At 42.4% G+C, this 3,412-nt stretch overlaps 1 protein-coding gene across 1 annotated transcript in view; it reads left to right on the top strand.

Annotated features, from left to right (window-relative positions):
• Positions 1–1,818, top strand: part of LOC109831284 (BTB/POZ domain-containing protein At3g08570-like) — a 31,220-nt gene extending 29,402 nt beyond the window's left edge. The window contains 3 exon segments of the mRNA XM_020398617.1: positions 1,318–1,508; positions 1,510–1,609; positions 1,612–1,818. Of these exon segments, the coding sequence (XP_020254206.1) occupies positions 1,318–1,508; positions 1,510–1,609; positions 1,612–1,818 (498 nt within the window).

The following is a 3,412-nucleotide window of genomic DNA, read 5'->3' as shown; positions in this document are numbered from 1 at the left end:
AGGAGGCGAGAGGAGGCGAGAGGTGGTGGAGGCGGTGGAGGGAGAGGGAGTAGAGGGGGAGGGAGGGGTCGGGGGTGAGGTTGAGGAGGGAGAGGGAGAGGGAGAGAAGGGGGAGGCGGTGGAGGGAGGAGTAGGTTCTTGGAGTTGAAGATTTGGGGGGATGAGGCGGGGTGTTCCTGAAAATTTTGATTTTAGGGATGAAAATTCCGATTTTGGCGGGGAAAGTAGGGCGGCTGGGGTTTTGACGGTAATTTTTAAATGGTCACTTATTCTAGACGGAAATTTCCGTCTAGAATGTATTCTAGACGGAAATTTCCGTCTAGAATATCTGGTTATTTTTTAAAAAAAATAAAAAATAAAAAAACCGTCTAGGATACTATTATAGACGGAATTTTCCGTCTAGAATATTTTATTCTAGACGGAATATTCTAGACGGAAAATTTCCGTCTAGTTTAATACATTCTAGACGGAAATAATTCCGTCTAGAATATTCCGTCTAGAATAGGTGATTTTCTACTAGTGTTTGCACTAATAGCTAAGTTTTGAAACACCATGATTTATGTCTTCCATATTCTAAAAAAAATTCTTTTATATTTTTTGAATAACAACGTCTTTGTTACCATTTTTATATCCATGGATTTTGAAATCTGTTTCTATTTCAGATTCCTGTTGTTTTGAAACAAAAACAAAAAAATTAAGAAACAAAATTTTATACTACAAAGATTCTAGATTCAGCATTTGTAAAACTCTGAATGTTTTGTTCTAATTACACATACACTACTGTAATATTTTCCTTGCTCCCTTGTTTGAGAAATGTCAGCGAATTATATACAATTTTCTGTTGAACAAACCATTGCCATCTTATTTTACAGAACTTTTGCATAAAAACATGGATAAAATTTTGATATTTGCTTGAAGTTTGATCTTATCATTGATTATAAATAACATTATACATCTCTTATGTTTTCAAATTCCATCAATGAACCTTGCAAATTTTGTCTAGTTTTTCTTGCATTACTTACAGGCTCATACTTACTGACTGAATATATATGCTCAATTCTACTCAATTTTCTTTTAACTTAATGAATATGATCTAGGTTAATCATTTTCCTTACCGTTGTACTTTTGTTTGAAAGAATTTGTGCATAGAAACGAGGCTCAACTTAAGATATGCTCTTCATCAGATATAAAGAACATTATACATCTTATTAATCTCTCGTGCACTTGCAATCTGCTATCCAACTCTAGTTTTCAAAAATTCCATCAACCCAAAGCTTGCATTGTTTTTTGTGGTAATTATTTTTGGAATATTTACAGGCTCATCCTTCACTGACCGAGTCAGAATGCAAGAGGCTCTGCAATCTCATTGACTGCCAGAAGCTCTCACAAAAAGCTTCAAACCACGCAGCACAGAATGACGGTCTCCCTGTCCAGATGGTGGTCCGTGTCCTCTACTTTGAGCAGCTCCGCTTCAAGTCGACCTTCTCCATCTCATCTGCAGATGGCAGCTAGCTCCTTCTCTCATTGTATGATCAGTGGAAGCGCAGCTCCAAGCTCCACTGTCTCTCCCAGAGACAACTATGCCTCATTGAGAAGGGAGAACCGGGAAAACTCAAGCTCGAGATATCAAGAATGAGAGTGAGGCTAAGCGAGCTGGAGATGGAGCAGTCTTTTATGAAAAGAGGGATGAGGGAGGGGAGATCAGGAAAACACGGGAAAGCTTTCTTCTCTTCCATTTCTCAGATATTTGGCCCTGCAGCTGGAAAACAGCATAAGTCGGCTAGGAAGTCCATGGGGGTTGAAGGGAAGAGTCATTGACGGACGCAGAGGTCATCCATGCTCTAAACAGAGTTGGTATAAGCTTAACATTTTGACAGAATTACACAAGTAGAAAGCTTACGGAGACGGTAACTATATTTCGTTGGTGCTTGTATGCAGAGTAACACAGATGGAAGTTTTTGGGAATTCTGAAAGGCTTCAGTTTTTTATTATAAATCATATATAGAGAGATTATTTATTTGCATTTGGTATTTTATGTGATATATGTTGTGCGCAGCGGAAATTTCGGCAGAGTTTCTGGTGCACAATAAGAGAGAAAGATCGCTATAAGAATTTCCGTCTCACCAAGGAGACAAGAATCTGAAGCGGATATCCCAACCAAGTGAGATATCGGCTCTTCCTCTCATCAGTTCTAGGACTGACCTGTCGAGGGATCCTAAAACTATTACAATGGCCACAAACTCAAACAACCAATTTTTACGTGGTTCGGCAAACTGCCTACGTCCACGGGGCAAGGAGGGGGGATCTACTATTATAGAGAAAAAGAATACAATGGGTTTACAACTCTCACAATCTAAACCCTCAAATAGGCTCCTTGCTTTTCTTCACAAGAAAAGGTCAGCCTCTAAATACTTTTTCTCTCTTCACAAAACCCTAGACAGCCACCTCTCTCTCTCTTTCTTTGCTGCGTTTTCTCCAAGAAACAAAGCCACCGAAAGAATAAGCCTTGCTGCCGAAATTTCACCAAGCCCTCTGCTCCAAGCCCTTAACCCTAGGAAAACATCAGGCTATTTATAGCCTCAATCGCCTCAATCACCTAAGAAACCGCTGGACCTTTTGTAGGCATATAAAGTTGCTTATAGGTCCCCTAGCATAGCTCGGCACAAACCGACGAACCAACGAGGCGACGAGATCGACGAATCGCACGGAAGCGACGGAATGCATCCATACGCGTTCGGAATCAAGCCAAGTGTTAAGGAATCAACGAGTCATCCAACCGAGAACAGACTCGGACGAATCACGATCGAATCAAGATCAGTTTCGGACTCGAACTCAGAAGCGGATTTACTGCCAAATCAGGAATCCGACTTATTGCCAAATCAGATCAACCAATCAGAGTCTCAATCAACCGAATCACGGACAAAACCGGAAAACGGACACAACTCAAAAACTCGGAAAACCCACACCTAAGGGGGCTCGGCTTAAGCCGAGCCACCCATAGGTGGCTCGGCCAAAGCCGAGCCACCCATGGGTGGCTCGGCCAAAACCGAGCCACCCATGGGTGGCTCGGCCCGAGGTGGCCGACAGTGGCCCGAGGTGGCCGACAGTGGCCAGAGGGGGCCGACAATTCTCTTTTTGCAGCCACTGTCCTGAGAGCCTATAAATAGGCCTAGAGATGTTCATTTTCGGAGGTCGAACTTTCAAGAGCCGAAACTCTGCCGGATTGAAGAGCAAACTCAGAGTTTTGAAGACTTGAAGACTTGGACGTACAGATCTGATCCTCGGCGACCATCCACGTCAGAAAAGGCAGGATCTCGAGAGGAAGAAAGAACAGATCTGAGATCTACACGAGGTCATACTCCAGATCTAAGCTTGGTCTTAGATCTCGAGATCTGAGCGATTATTCCCTTGG

The sequence above is a fragment of the Asparagus officinalis genome, chromosome 2, assembly GCF_001876935.1.
Source record: "Asparagus officinalis chromosome 2, Aspof.V1, whole genome shotgun sequence".
Lineage (NCBI taxonomy): Eukaryota > Viridiplantae > Streptophyta > Magnoliopsida > Asparagales > Asparagaceae > Asparagus > Asparagus officinalis.
Note: the sequence above shows the minus strand (reverse complement) of the source record. Positions and strands in the feature narration are given on the sequence as shown.